This window comes from Python bivittatus, unplaced genomic scaffold (assembly GCF_059951505.1).
Source record: "Python bivittatus isolate LINGU-HERP-01145 unplaced genomic scaffold, Pbiv_v1 ctg000260_np1212, whole genome shotgun sequence".
Lineage (NCBI taxonomy): Eukaryota > Metazoa > Chordata > Lepidosauria > Squamata > Pythonidae > Python > Python bivittatus.
Window position 1 is genome coordinate 2,195,751 of NW_028277055.1, and position 21,928 is coordinate 2,217,678.

At 43.3% G+C, this 21,928-nt stretch overlaps 1 protein-coding gene across 5 annotated transcripts in view; it reads left to right on the forward strand.

The window, feature by feature from the left end:
- CAP1 (cyclase associated actin cytoskeleton regulatory protein 1) overlaps positions 1–21,632 on the forward strand; it is a 23,016-nt gene extending 1,384 nt beyond the window's left edge. For 4 of the 5 annotated variants that reach the window (XM_088140286.1, XM_007430500.4, XM_007430499.4 and 1 more), the window contains exons 2-13: positions 7,289–7,410; positions 8,328–8,428; positions 10,840–10,917; positions 12,197–12,340; positions 12,965–13,050; positions 13,664–13,769; positions 13,884–14,064; positions 15,153–15,343; positions 16,084–16,207; positions 17,853–17,935; positions 19,125–19,268; positions 20,301–21,632. In XM_088140286.1, the coding sequence (XP_087996412.1) occupies positions 7,299–7,410; positions 8,328–8,428; positions 10,840–10,917; positions 12,197–12,340; positions 12,965–13,050; positions 13,664–13,769; positions 13,884–14,064; positions 15,153–15,343; positions 16,084–16,207; positions 17,853–17,935; positions 19,125–19,268; positions 20,301–20,384 (1,434 nt within the window). In that variant the 5' untranslated portion in view covers positions 7,289–7,298 and the 3' untranslated portion in view covers positions 20,385–21,632. Of the gene's footprint in view, positions 1–3,387; positions 3,521–7,288; positions 7,411–8,327; positions 8,429–10,839; positions 10,918–12,196; positions 12,341–12,964; positions 13,051–13,663; positions 13,770–13,883; positions 14,065–15,152; positions 15,344–16,083; positions 16,208–17,852; positions 17,936–19,124; positions 19,269–20,300 lie in introns of those variants that run through there. The other variant, XM_015888488.3, reaches the window with a different exon arrangement.
- The last annotated feature ends 296 nt before the right edge of the window (positions 21,633–21,928 follow it).

The window sequence follows — 21,928 nt, forward strand, 5'->3', positions numbered from 1 at the left end:
CCGTCTCTCGGCTCGGGGGGCGTCCGCGTGGCAGCCCAGAGCTCCGCTTGTGCCCCCGAGGGCCTTCTCGTTGCTCTCGGCTGCGCGTGGGAGGGCTGCCTGTGGGGCCTGCGGTGTCAGGCGACGGGAATGGCGGGGCTCGCGGGTGAAGCCGTGCAGGCCCGTTCCTCTGGGTTGCCCTTTCGGGGGATCTGTTAAAAGACGTCCTCCGAGATTAATGTCCTAAGCTTCGACCCAAACGTGGAATGAAAGAATTTGAAAAGTCTTAGCCTTGTGAAGGGGACCTGAGAGCTGCAGAGGTTTTCTGTGCTGGGTTACTCTTCAGTTTAGATTTTAGTGCCTAAACATCAAGCAACTGCCAGCAGATAATTTGCCTACAGCAGCCCTCCCCAAACTGTGGCCATATCGATGGAGGGGGCCCACAAGTTCCGAAATTCTTAGTCATTGTGGGCAACGAGAGGCGGCTGACTCACCACTACATATTTTGTAAGTGGACCTAAGTGGAATTAGGGCTTCGAGGCCAACGTGTGCGGTTCGAAAGAGGGAAAAATGAGATGCCAGCAGAAGCAGGTGCTGTGTTTAGGAGGAGAACGGTGGACAGGATTCATTTTGGAATATAGTTACTCTGAATGCCCTGTGTTGTAATGGCAGATATGGGGAATATCTGGGCATGAAAGCAGCAGCTGGAAGATGGCTGGAGAGTCAGAGAATAGAATATTTCAGTTCCGTGCAAGATTGTGGTTAGTCTCCTGGGGAGGATCAAGTGAAGTGATCAGAATAGGGCGGTAATTTATATTGGTACAGGAGGAATTTGAAGATTGGATGAGAGAAGTATAGAGATGTGCTGACTTCAAGCCATCAGTTGCTTTGAAAACATGCATGCCTTATATAGTAGGGGACAGTGATTGGGTTCATAAGTCACGCTGTGCTATAATGTAACTTCTTGATTTTGTTTTGGCATGATGGGGAAACCAATTGTGGCTTATTCAAGAAATCATGTTTAAAGTAGACCAGATTATTTACAAAATAACTGTTTGGTTTGCACTAGGCTATAAAAATGAAACCATATTTGCCTTAGCTTATTTTGTCTTGCATCATCCAGGAGGAGATTCCCATGCTTGTAACTTGCAGATCAAGAGTTGTAAATTCCCAATGAGTTGCATACAGGAATTAAGATCTTTGGAAGTCATATAGTTAAGAGGAAGATGACAGCTAGCAAAGTTGTTGTAATATTCTTCTCGGTGGACAGAATCTCAATCTTTGGCATGTAACTATTGTCAACATTAAGTTTAACACAGGAAGTAATAACTAAATAAAGCCACAGAGAAGAGAAATAGCAGTCATGTACTCAGCCAATCCATGTAGTTTCTGTGCTAACCCAAGAGAAAAATCTCTTCTCAAACAAAAATGTAGCGGGTGATGTGGGGAAGGTAATAATCATTTCTTAAAGAGTCAATAAGATATCTGTTAGCTGTGATAGCACTACAGCAATTACATGTGCAGAGATACTACACTTAGGATCAAATGGTGAGGCCAAACTGGACTTCCTTTATTCTCAGCTGGTAAACTTTCTGGAGGCATGCTATTAGTCCCTACTGAAACAAAAGGCTAAATTAAGTGACCCTTAGTCACAAGATTGTCTGCAGGATGTAGTCAAAAAAGTCAAGATGGTGGCCACAGCGGTATGATTGGAGCTCTACCTGTTTGGGTTTTGAACCACTTCCTGAAGACACCCCTGCTTGATCTGACCCTGCAAGACAGTTAGATATAATACCTGAATGGCATATTCGGAGGCAGCCATTCTGGTGGTTTCTGAAACCTGTGACTTCTGAGTTACTCAAGAATAATGTTTTGTAGGTGTTTTAATGGTGAATTATTAAGTTGCCATGAGTCTGTCTAGAGTTGTCAGCATAAACTCCATTGAAAGAAGAAATAGGCTCATACCTTTTTTGAGAACTATTTGAATCAATGGGGAATAATACCCAGTAGGGGTATTCACTGTCAAAATGCTCTTGTAAATGTCAGAGAGAAAACCTTTATTGGCTGGGTTCAGACACCAGTAAATTACAGTTGCTTGTTTATTTAAACCATGGCTCTTACTAAGCACAGTTAGCTGGGTTCACACATGCTAAGTAATAAACTGGTTGGCAAGCTACAGTTGCTAGGTATGCATATTAACCCAAAACGAAACAAACCACTTTAGAGGGGGTAGCGTTATGCATGAACGTGCCACTAAATTTTGGCTCCTGTTGTAAAACTCCCTGGGGAATTAGCTATGTATAGGAAAGGAGAATTCAAGTAATTACATAGTGATGCTTTCAAATCCCTTACCCCTGTGTTTTTAACACCATGTTATTGTCTTTGTTTCTGCTGCTGTTTCTCACTGCCCTGGGTTTGTCGCAAAATGTGGTTAAGTTCCTCTTTCCGGTTCAAAGTCCATCTGATAGCTAGACCAAAGCAGAGGTTGGTTGTGGAATTAAGGAAGGTCCTTGCAGCACCATGTTGAAAGCTGTGATCGTGGAAAGAAATAGTCTGTTCTGCAGCATTTATGTGTTCAGTTGGAAAAGGCACTTTAGAGAAGCTCACCAACAGCTAAGCTTTGACTGAACAATAGAATGTGACTGGCTGGATCCTTCCCTCCCCCAGGTTTCCCTCCCCCTTAAAAAGTCTGCTTTTTTTCAGATACTTATCCTTCAAGTATTCATTCATGATACCTTTGTGTTTGAGAATGATTGTGTGAGAATCACTTTGCATTTTCTAGGTGTAGAGCATAAAAGCTATTTTTCAGAAAAGGCTTGTTGTCAAAGAACAAAAGAGGAGGTCAGTGATACACTGAACTGTTTGATCTCTGTAGGGATTATGCTTTCACTTGTAGGTATATCATGATTAAGTGTAAACGTGGGAAATAGAAGTAGACACTGAAGCCTTTCTGGAAGCCATGCCCTGCACTAGCAATAGTTAAATGTTACATTTGCACTGAGAAATATATGGCTAGGGCAGTATCTAAAGTCTACTGTTTGCAAGTCTCCCTGGCAGTCAGCAAGTCAGTCTTGACTCCTGGCAGTTGTCCAGGCAGTTTTCTTGGCAGCATTTTCAGAACTGGTTTGCCCTTGCCTCCTCTTCCTAGGGCTGAGAGAGAGGGACTGGCCCAAGGTCACCCAGCCAACTTTCATGCCTAAGGCAGGACTAGAACTCACCATCTCCCAACTTCTAGCCCATTGCCTTAACCGCTACACCAAACTGGCTGTCGTAGATATGCTTGGATAGATACATTCACAAATTGATTTGCCTCTTCTTAGACTTTGTGTCACCAGCAATTAAACTGTGCCAAGGCCACAGCCTCCCAGTATAAGGGCAAAGTTTGGTTATGATTGAAAAGTGTGTGGGTACGGTAAAATGCTCCTGTCTGAGGACAGAAAGAAGTTAGGCAAGTTTGACATTCTGAAGCCCAGTGCAGCCTTGCAGCCTGGAAGCTCAGCTGGTAGAAGAAATGAGGCTGTAATTCATACAGGCCAATATGGTATGTAGTAATAGACTTCTGCCTATTCTGTTAAATATATATTTGTTTTAATGAAATGTAGGTAGACAATCTCAAAATTCTTTAAACACAAGGAAATCATGCATGAAAGTGTATTTATATCCATAAAAATGTGCCCTTCAAATTTATGAATTCTAAGCAAGAGTACTTATTAACTGAAACCCACCCTTACTGCATGCTTTTATAGAGTGATTCTGTACTATTCACTTTTCTATCTACTAGTAAAATAAAAATGATAGAGCTTTAGCTTGTGGTTGTCAGAAATGATCATTGATTTTTCTGGTGTCGTGTAGATAATTTTTGCTGCCATGGACAGGGTTTACACGTTATGCAAATCCATAATGTTGTTTATTTGCTTTTGGCTTAATGTGATGTATGAACCCAGCCAATTGTGTGTGGGGTTTTCAACAGTCCAATTCTGCTTGAGGCAATTAAGCTGAAATTTAATCACTGACATGTTTAAAAAAAAACAAAACATGATTTGGTATGTATGTTGCACTCAGCCAAAATATGATTGGATTATTTTTGGTTCAGTACGTTTGAATTCAGCTGCCTTGGGTTGCATGAAATAAAGATGGGATATCATAATCAACTATGGCATAGTACGGTGTTGCGTGCTAAGGCATGAATGGTCCTCAATTGTCTGGGTTCACATATTGCTCCAAGGCAGGGGATGCAACAGAATGCAGCCAACAGCATTTCTTTTGCATTTTGTAGAGTTTCTCCTAAATGAGTAAGACCCAAAACGGTAATTTTTTTTTTTTAAGATTATTTTAGGAGCCTTAGTGGGGATTTTAATAGATGCTTTAAGTCTTGCATAAACTTCCCGAGCTTGTGCAACCCTGCACGAAGCCAGAAACTGTAGTTTACAAATCAAAATGCCTGTGTACATAGAATACACAAAGTCGAAGCCAGACGAGACATGGTGTAGCATAATATTGTTACCCCACCCTCTGTGAGGTTGGTGAGGACATTCTACATTTGGCAAAGCCAAATTTCCCCAAGAATCTTCCATTGCACTACCGAGGTTCTCTGTGAACCATTGAGAAGCTGATCTGTTCTCACTGATCCCTCCCTCCCTTCATTTATGACCTATCTTATCTTCCATTGTACTGGAGATTAGTGAGAAAATTGCTTTGGTTCTAGAAAATCTATCCTAGTTTATTATCCCAGTTTCCTGTGGGAGGATAGAAACCCTAAAGTTGTGTAATCCTCTTACTTTGAGGAAAGACCCCCTTTCCTAACAGCAGATATCCAGTAATTCTGTAAATATTCCATGTTCCTACATGCTCTCCAGTAACCCAGTGAAGTTACGGAAAAGCTTGAGAATGTGTGGAAGCTAAAGCTTAGTGAAAAGCTGAATTTTTCTGAATTCATTAGTGCACCTAGGAGCAGTGGCTTTTCTGCAAAGGGGAAGCCAAAGGGTGTTTTCTGTTCCAGGAATGAGTTTGCATCCTTCCTCTTTGTGGTGGTATATGTGGTGACTGGAAACAAAGTGTTGCTTCAGGCAACTATTGTCTCCTTACTGGCTGGGTGTGCACGGCTCACTAAGCTAGACTAAAATGGGATTGAGTAGCTTGTAGCCAGACATTGTCTTAGTATGCTGTGTGAAGGCACGCATCACACTGAGCTATACTGTGGTTTATTCCTTTGGAGTGCCATCCACAAAATGCCCTCCAAGGGTCTCAACCCAGCAAAGCACCCGTGCTACCCTGATGTAACATATTTTTCTGTAGAGCATGAGATGGCACAGCAGTCTCACTGTGATTAAGGGTGCATAGGCATGAATTGTCACCCCTTGTATCCATTAATAGCTCCCTCGGGTCCTGCTGCTGTCTCTTATAGGAAAGTGCGTCCCACCAAATGCACAGCACATTGTATCTGCTTGGAATTCAAAGTGTGAAAATGTCTGAAATCTTACTAAGAAGGCTCAGGTGGTTCTCGAGGCACAGAGTTGCAGCTGGCGACAGTGGGCCGAAAGTAGTTTTCAGATCTAATGCAATAGAAGGGAACTTTGCTCCTGGGCTAGAGCTGTGATTCATGTTCCAGGCGAGAGCAGTAATTCATTGATCAAATGACTTAACTGATTAAAAAGTAGCTGGCCAGTCCCTCTTGGCATTCCCATATATTAGGGGGTGGATGGGAAGAGGACTATAAAGGACCTCCCATTTATATCTTCCCTGAGGAAAATAGCTTTCAAAACTAAGGTGCCGTAATCCATTATTTAGTATTCCTTGGATAATAAGGTTGAATAGGAAAGCAGACAAGGATGCTTTTGTTATCTTGGACATCTGCTTGTCTTGGCACATGCCCGCCCTAAGCCTAGCATGCTAATTTAGCTAAAGCAGTTGCCCCAATTTGGAAGATGTGCTTTGGATCTCATGTGAGTGCAACATTTCTCTGCTGCTCATTAAAGGAGCCCAACCACGACCTTCTCCCAGCTTTGCTGTGAGCTGGACGAACAACGCTGTTGCTTTAAGGAATCCATTCATTAAGAGAAATCAAATCCTGTAACTATATTCGAATGAACTAAAGATTAAGACTGTTAGAAGTAAAAGGAAGGAATATGAAGTTGGTTTATCTGATCAAGGTTAAAACAAGTTGCATTGTTACTTCTGGCAACCTTTATGGATCTTCTGCTGACACCAGAGCTGAAAAGATGAGTTTAGGGATTTATTTATAGATAAGAGATGGGATATGGGATGAAGAGATAAATGTTTGTAACCATAGAGTGGGTGAAGAGTCACTAAATTCGTTTATACTTACTGTGATGAACATTGGAAGTCACTTCTTTATATATTTCCTTTATTTTTTTTTCTTGCACTTTTTACTCCTTCTATTCTCTTTTCTTTAAGTTTAGTTTGTATTAGTTTTTATTATTATAATCAACATTCTTAATAAAAATTATATATTCATTCATTAACATCAGGGAGACTCTTAAATCAGAGCCTTCTTTCAAGCCTGAAATGTCCATCTCCTTTAATGAATAGGAGAGGGAAGCTGTTCTTGCTCCGGGCCCAAAGTATGTCTTCCAGATCGCAGCCTGCCAGAGTATTTATGTTAATCGCATTCCATTTAAAATGACATTTCATCAAATTTAGTTTTTGTCCTAGTCTGACTCAGTGTGCGGCCGCCCCCTGGCATGCCATTTAAAGACCATTTATGGCCTTCAACCCACACATAATTGTGTATCCAGATCTGCACAGAGTTCGAATATTTCTCATAGTTAAAAGTCTCTGATTGAAAGCCATTTAGGGTCAGCATTAGTACAGTGGCGATGCTGTGGAGGACAGCCGTTGTGTGGGATAAGAAAGGCAAAAACCCCCCACAGCTTTCTGTGTCTGAATTCAAACTCTGGGACCGAAAATCCCCAGCAAAGCTAAAACATTAGAATAAATATGGAAGATGTCAACTGATACGTCTACAAGGACAAGAGAGCTAGAGATTGAAATGCTCCAATTACTTCCACATGTTTAACTTTTATTGTATTTCCAAGAAAAAGGCTGCACTTCCTCAACTGTAGAGCATTGGCTGGGTTCACCCACATGTTTATCTCTGTATAAGTGTTGAGCAGTGAGCACTGTGCTTCCGCCTTGGGCTTTGTTTCAGGGAGGGTTTTTTGCCAGTATTCTGTAAATAAGCTTCCTTTCGGTCTTTGCTCTTGAGTTGGTATAAGAAGGCCCCTAAAGGAAATTGGTTTCAGTTTGGGCTGCATTAGCTTCCTCCTAATGGCGTGGTCCCATCTGGCAGGTGCTGAAATATGACAGAGCTGCAGAGCCTAGTTGAGAGGCTGGAGAAAGCTGTGGGACGACTGGAGATGGCATCTTGTGGTCCTGGCGTGCACGGTGGCCATGGGGACAGTGCCCCGAAAGGTAAGCTTTCTGTGCCAGGTGATATCCTTTGATATTCCAGGAGGGTGAGCATATTTGGGCAGCCTGCACATCTGGCTCTTTCTGCGTGAACCAGATTGGCAGTTCACTTTCCCTTCCTCACACATCTGGTTTTGCCAGCCCTAGATCAAAAATGTAGAATAGCGCAACGGAGCTGTCAGATATGGTTGTTGTTATTTTTGCCTTTGGGGTGTAGTTGCCTCCTTTTTATGTACACAGTGGAACAGCCTGCTGCCAATGTCAGAATTTTTGTTCTTTGATTTCCCCCCCCCTTTATTTAAAAATGGGAAGCCAACATGCTGCAAAATGTCAGCACCCAGCATCTGCATTCAGTTCCAAACTATGATAAATTGAACCAGTAGGAGGCATCTGAGGCAGCCAGAAGGGGAGGAATAAACTATTTCTTCGGCATTGGCCGTGCCCACATGGCAGCTATGACCTGCCCTCAGAAATCCTGTGAAAGGGTGTGTTCTCCAACCACAGGGCTAGAAATGCTGGTGGACTGTAGCCTCATCACCCTTGGAGGGCACAAAGTTTAGGAAAGAAAATGTACGTTTTGGGAGCAGAAGTAGTTGGAAAGGAGAGCAAATTTGCTTACTAGGGCTGAGCAGGGCTTTGGAGTCAATCTCCGAAAGATCATTGGCAGCGCCACCGTGGTGCCTTTGTAGCACCTTAAAGCCAGCTGCAATTTTCCCAGGATCACACGCATGAACCCGGGAAAGACACCCCTGCTTTAAGACATTGCAAGATGTTGCCAAGTTTATGCATTGAAGCGCCTTTTGGAGATTATATTTGTGGCGCTAATACAGCCCAAATGCTCACTGCATGGTGGATTTACAGCTGCCCCAGACCTAATCCACGAGCCCCATAGTTCTCATCTGCTTCTTTTCCTTCTGCAGGTGTCGCTGAGTATGTGCAAATTTTTGATGAGCTCTTGGCAGGTCCAGTGGCTGCGTACATGAAGATCAGCAGAGAAATTGGCAGTGAAGTCCAAAAACATGTATGATTCATGCTTCCTTCCTGTTTCCTATTCTGAGAGGACATAAATACGTTGCCCCTAATTTCTTTGGCAGGCAGTCAACTGAGGCTAATGGGCTTTTTGCCCAGAAAACTGAGGTGGTATGACCAAGCTAACACAATAAATGGTGAATGGAGGCCATGTAGACTCCATTCATACACTTTGTGGGCTTTTTGGCAGTAATTCAATGGTCCTCAAAAATCTGTGTGGCCAGAGACTGCAAGAGGGGAGAAGAAATGTTTAGATTCTGAAGACTGCAGTAATTTTGGCTTGCTACCTTCAAATCTCCATAGAATAGAAAATTCAATTTTTCAGAAAACGAGCTTGATTTAAAAATAGGAACTTGGCCTGTATGATTTTTTTTCATGGGGTATCGCTTTTGTGCGTATGGATGCTGTGTCCTCCCCTTGAATCACTGGCTGCCGTGTTTCCTAGGCCTCTTGAACTGCTGCAGCGTTGGTAGGTGTGATCCTGCATCTGCAGAAGGGGAGCGGGGATGGGGTGCAAGTGATGAAACGTGCATTCTGCTGGGGGGCATCACCGCACACACATGCGAGGGTAGACGGACCCTTTCATTTTGTTACTTTAGCGACCCTGTGGCTGGCTGCAGGCACCGCTGGTTATAAGCCTTTTACACAGTAAATCTCACAGACTGTATTTGGAGTGCTTCGCAGGAGTTCCTACAGCAGCCCTGTAAAATAGGCTATTGCCGTCTATTGGGTTTAAGTGGGGCAAGGAGCCCTGAGACGACTCAGAGGATTTTTTCCTGAAGTGTGAATTCCCTTCCTTTCTACAGTTCTCCCGATATATTACACCAGCACTGACCTATTTCTAAAATATCACTACCCAGTAAGTTGAGAGAGAGAGAGGATAAAATAGCATTTGTACTTATAACGGCTGTGAAAAATGTTGGAAGCTACTTCTTCATATCTTTCTCGTTTTTCTACTTCCTTCTGTTTTATTACTGCACTTTTAACTTTTCCTGTTATTTCCCTCTTTCCGGCTTTTTCTCCTTTAATTTAGTTTATATCCTTAAGATTCTTAATAAAAGCTGTATAAAAGTGAAATAAAATATCTCCACCCAGGCTTTATGAAGAATTGCAGAGAATACTGTATTAGCTTTCAGTAGAAGAGAATATGGGTTTGAACTGTGGAGTTCAGCAGCAGCACCAGCCTTACTTGCCTGGCTGGGCAACGAAACGTCTGCAAGCAAACGAGCTCTGCGAGCACCAAGAACTTTACAACATATTAGCCTTTTTAAAATGCTTTTTATTATAGAGTTTTACAATACTAAAAGATAATGCAAACTGAGATCAAAAATAAAAAGAAAGAAGAATACAAATTGCAGAAAAGAGAAAAGAAAAGAAAAGGAGGGAAATAGGGGGAAAAAAGAATATTTAAAGCACCTTCCAATCTTCCTTGCAACAAGTACAGCAAATTAATAGTTCCCCGCCCCCTATGAAATTACATACATGGTCACAATATATATTAGCTGTTAAATCATCTTGCTGCCACTTTTTCTCTTGCAAGGCCCATCTTCCTCTCCTCTCCTTCCCTAGTAAGTCTTCAAGCCCTTATTAATATGCATATCAAATCTTGGCCACATGCTGGTTTGCCCTATGCTGAGTGGGCCCTGCTAGCTCTCGTTGCAACTTGGAGCTCCATTTTATGTTCATGAAGTTTGTATCTTGGAAATTTACATTAAAAAGAACAGCAAGGAAATGAATTCACTGGGAATTTGCATTGGCAAATAGGTACCGTTTGTTTGTGGATTTTTGACTGGAGAAAGATCCACGCTAGCAAGATCTGTTCAGTACTGCTGTTCGTTCCTTGGGAGGGGTCTGTTTTGACAAGCCTGATATCAGTCGCATAAAAATCCTAAAAGAATGTTAATATTGCAGAGCTAGAAAAGGAACCTGGAATAGCTCCTCATTGAAGTTACAGTTTCATTTTTTTTTCTTTTAGCTTAGGAAGAAACAAGCATGTCTGGTGTGGTGTCAGTGGAATTTAACCCTATCAGGAATGAGTCTTTCATACAGGCTTCCAAAGTTCATGAAAGTCCTGTTGAACCTACACTGAAATTGTACATCTTTCACAGCATTTCAAGGCCTTTGGCTTTGACTTGTATTAAGTCACTGTAAACTTTCACAAGTTCTCCCTGAGGAGTTGGTTCCTGATAGCTGTGGAGGGTATTGTTTTAGTGTTATTTTTGTTGTTGTTGTTTCATTGTTGTAAACTACCTTTGTTGAATGAAAAACAGTATGCAGATGTAATAAACAATGTATATAGCCTGTCTTCCTTTGATACAGCCAATGATCCTTGGAACTGTATTTTGCTAACCTAATTCCATTGCTGCCAATTCATACAGTGGTCTCTTTCTCCCCCTCTTTAAGGCTGAGATGGTCCATGTTGGGTTGATGACAGAGAGAGCTCTCCTGGTGACTGCGTCTCAGTGCCAGCAGCCCATAGCAGTAAGTGGAGAGAAACCTTTAGGACTATAGCAGTGGAACATGTGTGAAACTGGTTAAAGAACTGGATTCTTTTCTCTCAAGGATATTTGCATATGAACATGGAATCTTCCGAGCAAAGCCATCTTTGAAATAAATACCTTTTCCCAAAAGCCAGCGTTCTGAAAAACCCTAAGCATAACTCACTAAATGGTCGTATTAGGTGCGATGGGATGGATTAGCAAGTTGATAATGCTTGTTTTGATATATTTCTCTGACCAGAACAGCAATTTTGCTTGTTAGACCTCAAGATCTAGTTTAAGAAATACATCAGAACACAACCAGCTCCCAAAATTGTCTCATTTGAGACCATTGTATACCATCAGGATGGTCATATTGACTTTTTTAGACTGCCCTGAAAGCTTCCAAGGTAGACTTCATTAAAAGCTAGACCTAAGAGTTCTTTCCCTCAAAACAACCTATCCCCATTGTTTTCATGTGAGTTGTTGTTCCTGGCGTACTTTCTGATTAGAGGGAGGTTAGCCCAGAGTACTAGATCATGAGGAGTTGTAGTGAGTTGCCTTTTTAAAAGATTCTATCACCTTTGAGCATTGAACGTCTCTCCCAGCACACGCTGTGTGCACAGGAAAGGCTACCCACAAACAGATGAAGCTGATTGGAAGGAAACATCTAAATCATAGATCAGTGTTTCTCAATCTCAGCAACTTTAAGATGTGTGGACTTCAACTCCCAGCATGCTAGCTGGAGAATTCTGGGAGTTGCTGGGGTTGGGATACACTGCCATAGAGCATTCAGAAAGCAATGAGAAGCCACTCCTTTGCATTCCTGTTCTATAACCTGCCAGCATGTTCTACCTTGCGCAGTACCAGAAAAAGTCAGAACCAACTAAAACCCAGTCATTGCAGTTTGTACACCTTGATTTATGGCTTAGTACAATCAGTGAACCTAGCAGTTCTTTAGTCAAAGGACTGTTATTAAAACAAACCAGGAGTTAGCATGATGGTGAATCTAGACACTGTGGGTCAACAAACCATGGCTCAGTGTGATGTGTAAAGTGGCCCTTGTGTAGTTACAGGGTGGAAGATAGATGGGAAGAGAACTATATGCCATTCCAAAAAGCAGAATAAAAATGTATATAGATGCTTTCTATCCACATGCTTAATGCTGGGGCATAAGAATAGTAGCATCAGCAGGAATATTGATCAAGGAGGATCCACGGCAGCAAGAGGATTTTGGTGCATAAATAATTCACCTCTTAGTTTCCATCATTTTGCAATTTCAGAGTAACTTCTCAGTCTTGTTGAAGCCAATATCAGATCAGATCCAGGTGGTCCAGAACTTCAGAGAGAAGAACCGTGGCAGCAAATTCTTCAACCATCTCTCGACAGTTAGTGAAAGCATACCTGCGCTAGGCTGGGTCGCCATGGTAAGGATTTGGGAACCAAAACTTCTCCATTCGAAGTTGCTCCGAGTTTCTGTTTCTAAAAGGATGAACGCAGATAGCAACCTCTAAAAGATTATCATTCAGATCAGCATTGCCCAGTCTTTGATGCTGATGGAGGAGAGATATAATACATCTCTTAAGAAGAATGTTTCTGTATCTGTTCTGACTCTGCAATCAGTTTTACTTCATTGCTTCCTCTGTCACCTTTGGCGTGCAGAGCTCATAATTCCTCTTCCTACACACCGTGCAGGCTGGTCCAAAACTCAAGTTACTTGTTTTTTTATTTTCAGCTAAAATTTCCAAGCATGTAGCAAAATTTTACTCAATCCTTATTGCTACTAGAAGGGCCTGAGTTAATTTTTGTGCTGGTTAAGGGTGCTGAATTTTCATATCTATCATGGTTTTTATTCTATTTTACTCTATTTTTATATAGAGCTGTTGGAATATTATCCCTATTCTCCTGTAAACTGCTTCTTGTGCACTGTTTTTTTGGTCTCTGTCTGTAAATTAGTTAAATTAAAACAGTTGGTTTTTAAAAATGAGGTTGCCTTGGTTATCCTGCTGAGATGAAAGGCTTATGTGCTGTTTTCTTTTCTCTTCTTGTAGGCCCCCAAGCCCGGCCCTTACGTGAAAGAAATGACTGATGCCGCCATGTTTTATAGCAATCGGGTCCTCAAAGAATATAAAGATGTGTATGTTTTCTCTCAGAAGGCCGCAAGTAGCCTTTGTTTCTCAGGGGAACTGACTCTGGATGCATTGTCACTTAATTAAAAAGCAGCGTGCCCCATATCCTCTAAACTCTTATCTGAAGTTTTACTGGTTGATCTCTTGGGGGGTAGGATTAGATTATCAATAACCCAGCTGCAAGCAAGCAGGTTACAGCTACAGAACAAAGGCAAGATTTGTGAATAGAACCTCCTTGGATGGAATTTCATATCCTGCAAGGGGAGTGTTGATATCTTACTAAGTTTCATAAGCTGGGCATTTTAAAATCCAGCTAGCTAAGGTAGCCTGTAGTTGGAATGAGGAAAACAGGAAAAAAAATTCTAAGAAAGTTGCATGGCAAAAATGAAACTCCATGTATGAAAGCATATGGGGGTGCACACGGGGGGGGGAGAAATTAGGAGATCACCTTGATATTGAGTATTGAAGGTTAGGTTGCTTCCCCTGCCCAAAAAACTCTGAGAAGTCACTTTGTCCAAGCAGTTCTATCTGAAAAAAAGGGGCAGTGAACTAGGACTCCCCTCATAAGCAGGATTTCAAATGGTGCAGCCCATTTAGTCTGTCTGGGTCTTCTTTCTCTAGCGATAAGAAGCACGTGGAGTGGGTGAAAGCTTATCTCAGCATCTGGACTGAGCTGCAGGCATACATCAAGCAGTATCACACCACTGGACTCACCTGGAGCAAAACGGTGAGTGCAGCCTGCCCATCCATATTCCAGGTGCCTTAGTTCTCCTTGGGATATTTTTACTTGTCTGCTCAGCAGACACAATAACTGGATGTTCTGTTTCCCCCATCCTCCCAGGGACCTCTGCCAACCGATGCAGCAAATGGATCTCGGCGTCCTCCTGGTGGTGCCCTGCCACCCCCTCCCCCTGGCCCGCCTCCCCCCACAATTCCTGCCCGCACAGATTCTGGTTCAGATGCCTCTGCCTCCCGCTCAGCACTCTTTGCTGAGATCAACCAGGGAGAAGCCATCACTTCTGGTAGGCGGATCAGTTAATCCAACAGTGAGTGGGCTAGCTGTGATTCTGTAAGCTAGCTTACTTGGCTGTGCCTTTTTTTTAAACTTAAAAAAGTGTCCTGGATGGAATTGTTCTTCAGTCTTCTGTGTAGGGGAATTGGTGCAGGGGATGAGAGGTTCTGCAGCGTGCTGTTTTAGCTGCATTCCACAACCCAGTTTGGCTTGCTTAACAGGTTGCGAAATGCCACAAATGTTAATTCTCTTATGTGGACAGATGGTTGGTGGGGCTAAAGATAGAACTGTGTTTAGAACCGAAAGCAAATTAATATCTTTTGAACAGTAGCTTGGCCTCAGAATTGCGCTGAACTGAGGACTAGAAAGATATTCTGGGAGCAGGTAAAGTTGAGATTTAAGAGTCTGCACTTGTGCAGCCTTTCCAGGAAATAATGAAACTAGAGAGTTGCATTTCCCAAATCTGCAGCCATGGTAACATGGCCAATAGAAATAATGTTGAACCGTAGCTCACATCTTTGGTATTCTGCACCTTAGAACATGTTTTTTTTTTAATTCCTTTTTCTTGCCTTAAGCAGAGCTAATTAAACTCGGAGTGCTGTGAGGTTCCCGTGAGTAGGGCACCTCTACAAGCATACTTGTGACCCTGCAAAGCCCAGTAGCTTTAAATTCCAGAAGTCGTCCTCCAAATGCATCTGCAGAGCGAGAGATCGGGGAGAGTTATAGAGAACTCCTCCTGGCTTGGAATTACAGCTTTTTTTGCCACCTGCATGCCATTGGAACACTTCCTGTCTTTTTCCGGGAGGCATCTTCTCCAAAATTGCTTGAATACATTTTTTGCAGCACATCAATTCTGGGATGGAGGTGGGAGACGTTCCCTTGGATCATACATCCCTTGGATCATAGGTGCTTCATTTTTCCCATATATTGAAGAAAGGACCCCATGTTAAGAACATTGCCAGAGCTCAGTGAACAGGCAGAGAGTGATTTAGATATAAGGCCAACTGTTCGGTCAAACGTTTAGGTTCACAACACACTGTAACACATTATGGGTTAGTGCTGTGAGTGAACCCCACCAATGATGATTTCACATCCTAGGCTTGAAACATGTGTCTGATGAGATGAAGACCCACAAAAACCCATCGCTGAAAAGCCAAGGGGGCCCTGTGCGGACGGGGCCCAAACCCTTCACGGCTCCAAAGCCTGCCTGTGCAGCAAATGTTTCCCCCAAATTGCCAGCAAAGAAGGAGCCTGCTGTGCTGGAGTTAGAAGGCAAGAAATGGAGAGTGGTGAGTGTGCAGCGTTTCACACTTGTGTCCTTTAGAGTTTGTGTCCCTTAAGGCAGTGTCCTCAACCTTGGCAACTTTATGATGGGTGGACTTCAACTCCCAGAATTCCCCAGCCAGCGCTGGCTGGGGAATTCTGGGAGTTGAAGTCCACCCATCATAAAGTTGCCAAGGTTGAGGAACACTGCCTAAGGGGTGGTTCTTTCCCAGAGAGCCTCCCCAGTTTAAAAGAATTCTCAGGCAGGAGTCTGGGAAATAGTTTTGCTTGCATGAGAGCCAGATTGTGTAGGTGCAAAAAAGCATATGTCGCCTTGAGGTGGTGCATCATCTGTTTTCAAGTCCTTGGCCTTCAAGAGGCATGTTGGGTGGGGCAGCCCCCTCCCTCAAAGTAGGAGGTAGAGCCAGGACAAAACCTCAGTTTCATTTACCTGGAAATGTAACTAAAATTAAATATTGATAAAATTACTCTGCTCCTGGTTTGTTGTTTTCCCCTTTTGCCCCATTAGTAACTGCTGTGAGAAAGAGTTGGGCTCCAGGCTCTGTGCCTCTGTCTGAGAGGCTTACCGTCTGCAATTCGGATAAGAACTTCTAGCCTGATACCCAGTTAATCTAGCGTATGGGGGATCCTCCCCACAAGCCTGTGAGTGGATTCTTGGTGAAATTCTTCATGGTTTCTGCTGCTCCTGGTTGCATCTAGGGAGGGGGAGGAACCAGAATAACGACAACTGCTCCTTCCTCTTCAGGAGAACCAAGAGAATGCCTCCAACTTGGTGATCAGCGACACAGAGTTGAAGCAGGTGGCCTATGTCTACAAGTGTGTGAATAGTACACTCCATATCAAAGGCAAGATCAACTCCATCACACTGGGTAAATTCACACCTCTTCTTTGGGATAGGCTTTTTAAAAAATGGGTGAGCCTAGTCCTAAGCCATGGTTTACTTAACTGTGGTTTGTTCTCTATAGGTGGCTCATCTGTCACCCTCCTGATGTTGCTGAACAATTCTGAATGTCCTGAGCTAAATAGCCCAGAGTGAGCAGTGCTGAGTGTTCTGCTGAGTGTTCCAATATAGATAATTGTTAAATAAATCACAATTGTGGTTGGCATTGCACAGCAGCTGACCCAAAATGAAACAGCCCGCATTGTGATTTTGTGTGTTTAGTGAAGAGGCCAAAAGTTTTTGAAGGAGGAAACATAAAATACAAGGGTTTTTTTTCTGGGAGAAATGGTTCAGGGACACCAGGTTGTAGCACTGGTAGGGACTAATCTGGAGGGATCTAAAGTGTTGGAGGAAGCCCCCCAAATGAGAAATCCAGCAAAGGGAGCAGAGAAGTTCCAAAACGATGCTTCATGTAAAAACATTAATTCTCCAAAAGAGCCAAGCAAGCATGTGTCCAGTTGCAGTCATCCTGTTATTAAACTATAGTGTTCATTTAAGAGGACATTATTGTCCATCTATCAAAACAGGGCTGACAGCTTTACTTGCAGCTTCAGAAATACCTGGCCGCCTCACTGTTCGCTGGTAAATCTTGGCTTTGATGTCTAGAATAAAAATGTGCAAGAAGGGAGAATGCAGCAGAAGCATCTTGAGATGTGTTATCTGTGATTAGCACTTTATTAGCTCCATTCCCCCACTACCATGCTTAATTTGGTTATTGAATTAACCTGTTTTCTGAATTTGCACAGTACTTAGCTGACCCAACAGCCTGGGTTCATACACTGCATAAATCCCCCACCCCCACCCCCATAAAACCCCTAAGGTTCATTTTCAGCTTTCTGTGAAATCACTGAACTGAGGGTGATGTGGTGGAGTTAGATACTTCTAAGATACATTGGACAGGAAACAGAATTTCTAGGACAAATGACTTGGAAGTCTGAGCTCTCTGGAAACAGGATAGAAAACAAAATCATTGTTAAACTCTGAAACCACTTTGGCTCCACGTAGTGGTTGCTTTGGGACTGCTTCACACATTCCAGAATTCCTGTATAGGCTTCTGTGATGAAATTAACTCCTATAGATAGGTTTCAGATATATAGTGTACTGATTTTATAAGAGACATCTAGATGGCAGCGGCTAGGTTTAGATGATGATGATGATGATGATGATGATTTATTGATTAGCCATTAGGCCATAGCAGCATCTAGGTAATTTCAGGAAATCCCAAGATTGCAGGCTAGGCCATGAAGGCAAAAGCACTCTGGAAGAAGGTAAAGGCAGACCACTTCCGTGTTGCTGCCAAGAGACTAGAAGGATTTGTTCGTGAAGTCACTAGGAGTTGAGCCTGACTCTAGGGAGACTTCCTTACTCAAATCTACCCATGTGCCAAATGTTGTGGTGATGTTTTTGGATTTCTTTCCCTTGCATTTCAGGATTGTGGGGGAAGCTTTTATGTGGGATTGCCCAGGATCAGTCAGTGAACGAATGACAGGTCTTAGCCACATTGAGGTTTATTTTCTTAAAGGAAACACTGTGCTAGTCCCATTTCTCTCTCTCTCGCTCGCTCTCTCTTGCAGATAACTGTAAGAAACTTGGGCTGGTATTTGATGATGTGGTGGGCATTGTTGAGGTCATCAACAGCCGAAGTGTTCAACTTCAGGTAATGGCACGTGTCCGTGGTTCCTCTCAGCTTGATAATAACTTTCTCCTACCACGTGTCTCAAAGACATCTGGTAGGTGCCCGTGTTGTTAGTTATGTAAGGCACACCCTCTCCCTTGAGATCCAACAGCGCCCCCCCCCTTTTAACCTTCCAGAAAGCGCTCAAGACTTTGCTCTTCCCCCAGGTGCTGGGATAGGGTGAAGTCAGAGCAGGATGAGAGCGTGGTAGGTTGCATGTGCCAGGTTTTTCTGTTTTGGGTTTTATTGCTTTTTATTTTTATAACTCTATCATTTTTATTGCTGGGTGGTAAACTGCCCAGTGTTTGGTTTAAGATGGGCAGCTATACAAATGTTTTAAACAAACAAACATGAGCTACATGCCAGTCGTCCACATGAAACATGCAGAATTGCAGAACAGAGCAATCAGTGTGTAAAATCAGTATCAAAAGCATAAGTGGCAGCTATAAGGCCAGGTTAATAAAATCTGTGTTACAACCTAGCGTAGAACCAGCTGATGGAGGCGGGCACCAGGCAGGCCTCTCTTGAGTGTGCCACCTGTCCTTCAAGAAGAAAGGGACCAAACAGTGCATCTCGAGAGAGAAAATGTTTGCACTTTTCCCTGTGGAGGCCAGTGCTTTGAATGGCTTTCTGGTTTCAGAGCTTGAAGGATAAGACTATATCCACTGCTGGTTTCTAGTTTAGCTCTATAGTTCTTTACTCATTTTTAACTTGCCTTCCATTAAAAGTAATTCCGAAACACACGCTCTGCAAAGTTTTGAAAGAAAGTACACTCTCCAGTGCATTAATGTAGCTTTTCCCAACTTGGCATCCTTCTTGGCCATGTTGACTGGGGATGAAAATGTTGTAGCCCACCTTCCTGCCCTTCTTTTCTATCTTAGATTTAGGGAAGGGGTAGTCCATCTGCAACCCTTAGCCAAATTTCAGCAGTCCTTTAGGAATCTGTATGTCCCTTCTTGAGAGAGCGTAAAGAGGGGTTTCAGAAGGAGAAGAGAATCATCAACTTCTGGCTTTGGACTTGTTCCTCCTGCTGCTTGCTTTAGCCCTGTCCACCGTGCAGCTTGTAAATGAGCCATGAGGGAAATGTGATTTCAACAGGAAAAAACATTGCCCAGTCTTAGCTTGGGAAATGGAGCCTTTAGTGGTTTCTCACCATGGTCTTTTCTACTAGGTGATGGGTAAAGTGCCAACCATTTCCATCAACAAGACAGACGGTTGTCAAGTCTACTTGAGCAAGAGCTCCCTAAACTGCGAGATTGTTAGTGCCAAGTCCTCAGAGATGAACGTGCTTGTTCCAACGGACAACGGTGACTTTGTGAGTTCTTTTCGGTATTACTTGGGGGGGGAGTCAGTGAGGCTGAAAAGGGGGAGTTTCTCATAATTAAAAACTCCTGTCTCTCGTGGAAAGAGATCATGGTTTCAGAGAATTTCATTGCTGAGCAGGTGTTACCCGTTCTTTAAAGAGAAGCAGGCTTTCACTGGCAAAGGCCAATGCCCTCAGCTGTAGTCATGCAACACACTTAACCTGGTTAGTTAGTCCATTTTCTGAATCTGTAAACAGAGTGAACCATAAACGAGCCAAAGTTTGTGGATTTAGGTTCACACAGCAGCTGCCAAAAATAAAAGTGAGGTGAGTATATCGTGCGAACACTCCTGCTAGATCAGTGTTTCTCAACCTTAACAACTCTAAGATGTGTGGACTTCAACTCCCAGAATTCCCCCGCCAGATTCTGGGAGTTGAAGTCCACACATCTTAGAGTTGCTAAGGTTGAGAAACACTGTGCTAGATTAATAACTGACCTGTTAAGACATACAGCATGGACCCAGCCAGAGATGGAAATTAAGAAAAACCAAAACTTCAGGTGGTTTATGTAGCCATCCTCAAAATGTGTTGGGATTGTAAAGTCTAAGAACTTCCAGCCAGAAATGGCACAGCTGGAACGTGTCAGATGGAGGAAGGCTGGCATGAAGGGTATTCAAATCTTTAGAGACTTGGGGATGTAGAAGGTGCTGTGCCAGTAAGTTTCTTTGTAGCTTTATCATTCACTCACTGATCTCCAGATTAATACCATTGATAGCTGGAGAAAATTCCTGTGTTCCCTAGCAGCGTGTCACCGAATACTACTAATGGGGGAAGAAAACTAGTGTGTTGTGCTTCCCCCAAACATCGGGCTGCCCAGCTGCTCATCCACTGTGGGAAGCAGAATATAAACTGGATTAGGAATCTTGCAAAATTATTAGAGGCGTGACCCATGGGGGCTGTGCCTGGGGACAGAGGCGCCCTCAGCACCAGAGATGTCGGTCTTACACATCAGCCAGCATTGACTTGTATGTTTGGTTTCCCCAGAACGAATTCCCTATCCCTGAACAATTCAAGACGCAGTGGAACGGGCAGAAGTTGGTCACCACGGTGACAGAAATCGCCGGATAAGATGGCCTGGTGCTCCACGACCTCCCCTCTCTCTACCATCACTGTGGGACAAAAACGCTTTCTGGGGGCTGCCTTTTAGATTCCCTGTCCCATTTTTCAACTCTCAGTCTGCTTCTGTCTTCTGAAAGACTTGCCTCCCTTCCTTCACTGAAAATACCTCAGGCTGGGATTTGGGGGAGGTTGGCAGGTTCATTCCATTCTTTCTCTTGACTGGCAGGAAGGTGTGGCATTCACCCCTTGGTCAGGCAAAACCTGTATTGTCCAATCCATATAGATGTCAAATGGGCATCAAGGAGTTTTGTTCCTTGCCTTCACTTAAATGCAGAACGTTGTCTGAGGGAGGGGAGTTTCTACCAGGATATGGTACCCCTCCCATGATAGATGTATGAAGTATGCTTGACAGGTGTAATTTGGGGAAGTCCAAGGGAGTTAATTCTGCTCAACGAATCTCACCAAGAGATGCTGAGAATAGCTTTGCTGGACCAAAGGCTGAAAACTGGGATGTGTAACATTCCTTCTCCCCTGACTATTTCCCCCTCCCTGTGTTGTCCGTGTAAATTCTGTGTTGTGCCATGATGTTGGGGGGAAACTGCCCAGATACAGGTGCCACGCAATTCCCATGGAACGGATCCTCCTTTCTGGGAATCTGTCCAGCAGTAGGAAGCTGCCCTCAACCGCTTCCATTCAAGCCCTCTTACAAAGGGAAAGTTGTGCCGAGAAGGCCTCTTTTGAACAACTGAACATTGTTCAGTCTTCCAGGACGGTTTTTCCCAGGACCCATATCTTTTTTTCCCCCAGGGCAGGATTGATTCTCCATCCCAAGAGGAGTATTTAATTACTCGTAAGCACAATTCCATGGTGTTTCGGTTCTATTGCTCACTGGCGCGTATTAGCCCCATAGCGCTTGGGCAACCCCCCTCTTCTTTAGCTAGCTGTCCCCTCCCCGCGGCTTCTCTGCAGAAAGTCTTGTGTCACCCAGCACGCTGGTGATTGTGCCCAGGCTGAAGGCATGGTACTGTAACGGCCCACTAAAGGGAGCTGCCTGTTTAATTGTAGCAATGCAGATGATCTCTTTCCCTTTTTGCCACATTTTTGAGTTTTCCACTTGAAAATTAACAGAAGATATGCAACTCTTTATTTTGAAACTGTCCTGTGACTTGTACTTCTCTCCTGAGGCTTGTGGAAATAAAAATCTTTCTTATGTACTTAAAATTATACTGAAGATAGAATAAAGTTAATGCCAAGTTGCCCATAAAGTCTGGTCCTTACTAAGCTCACGGCAGCTGTCTTTAGAGCGCCAGCTCATACGCCTTTGTGGATTTTATCCTAACTCTTGCGAGAATACTTGGTCTCTCCTGCCTAAAGAATGTGGCCCTTGGAGGGCTTTAAAATATATGGGCTGGATCAACATAGCTTATTGAGGGTTGGTTTGTTTAAGTGCACAAGACACTAAGCCTGTTTAGCTTATGGCGTAATGCTCTGTGGAATTGCAGAAAGTACGACTGTCCAATCAAATAGCGCATGCAGAGGATGTGTCTGTAAGC